Source organism: Otolemur garnettii, unplaced genomic scaffold (genome assembly GCF_000181295.1).
Source record: "Otolemur garnettii isolate 467f Iridium unplaced genomic scaffold, OtoGar3 scaffold00050, whole genome shotgun sequence".
Classification (NCBI taxonomy): Eukaryota; Metazoa; Chordata; class Mammalia; order Primates; family Galagidae; genus Otolemur; species Otolemur garnettii.
The window spans coordinates 8,212,274-8,213,761 of NW_003852445.1; the positions used below are offsets into that span (position 1 = coordinate 8,212,274).

Sequence of the window (1,488 nt, forward strand, 5' to 3'; positions counted from 1 at the left end):
AGGCATCACAGCTCACAGCAACCTCCAACTCCTGGGCTCAAGCAAGTCTCCTGCCTCAGCCTCCCAAGTAGCTGTGACCACAAGCGCCCACAACGCTGGCTATTTTTTGGCTGCAGCCGTCATTGTTGTTTTTGGCGGATCCGGGCTGGATTCAAACCTGCCACCTAAGGTGTATGTGGCTGGCACCTTAGCCACTTGAGTCATAGGCACCGAGCCTTTAATTATTTTTAGAGATGAGGTCTCACTCTATTGCCCAGGTTAGTCTCCATCTCCTGGTGTGAAACAATCCTCTCCCCTTGGCCTCCCAAAGTGCTGGGATTACTGGCACGAACTACTGAGCCTGGCCAAAATTTTCATCTGTTAGACTTCCTCAGACTCACAGGCATTCTATTTCACTAAAGATGACATAGTTTTGAGTGAAAAGTATAGGAAAATGTTACCTTGTCAAGCAGAAGCTGAGACTGAACATCCCGGACTCTCCCTTGATTCGAGAAGAAAAATTTGGAAAAAGGAATCTGAAAGAAGAAACCACTTACTTCATAGCTGAAATGTAAGTAACTGAGACATTTAAATGGCATTATAATCATAAAAGAACAGTCATTTAAATTTAATTCAAAAATTATTTAACACATACAGGGGCATCTGTGTGTTTTTTTATAGGGTTTCACACTGTTGCCTAGGCTACAGTGCAGTGGTGCAATACCATGGACCCTACAAAACTTCTGAGACACAAAATGTAAAATCCTGGCTCAGCGCCTGTGGCTCAAATGGCTAAGGTGCCAGCCACATACACCTAAGATGGTGGGTTTGAATCCAGCCTGGGCCCGCCAAAAACAACAATGACGGCTGCAACTAAAAAATAGCCAGGCACTGTGGCGGGCGTCTATGGTCCCAGCTACTTAAAAGGCCGAGGCAGGAGACTCGCTTGAGCCCAGGAGTTGGAGGTTGCTGTGAACCATGATGCCACGGCACTCTATCCAGGGGGATAGGTTGAGGCTCTGTCTCAAAAAAAAAAAAAAAAAAGTAAAATCCTGGTGGCACCCCGTACTCAGTGGGTAGGGCACCAACAACATACACCAAGGCTGGCGGGTTTGAACCCGGCCTGGGACAGCTAAAACAACAATGAAAACAGCAAAAACAGTAACAACAACAAAAAACAGTCAGGCATTGTGGCTACTGGGACCAAGTGGTCCCAGCTGCTTGGGAGGCTGAGGCAAAAGAATCACTTAAGCTTAAGAGTTTGAGGTTGCTATGAGCTGTGATGCCCTGGCACTCTACCCAGGGTGACAGCTTGAGACTCTGTCTCATAAAAAGAAAAGAAATGTAAAATCTGGAAATAATAAATAAATGCCCTTTGCTGAACATGGTTAAAAAATAGAAAAAAGGCTCGGCGCCTGTAGCTCAACCGGCTAAGGCGCCAGCCACGTACACCTAAGGTGGCGGGTTCGAATCCCCAGCCTGGACCCGCCAAACAATGACGGCTGCAAC

General features: G+C 46.8%; 1 protein-coding gene across 1 annotated transcript in view; it reads right to left on the minus strand.

Moving 5' to 3' along the window:
- Positions 1-395: 395 nt before the first annotated feature.
- The window catches only part of NDUFAF1 (NADH:ubiquinone oxidoreductase complex assembly factor 1), a 21,003-nt gene continuing 19,910 nt past the window's right edge, over positions 396-1,488 (minus strand). Inside the window, exon 4 of the mRNA XM_012806310.2 lies at positions 396-515. Coding sequence (XP_012661764.1) covers positions 396-515 — 120 coding nt within the window. The remainder of the gene's footprint in view (positions 516-1,488) is intronic.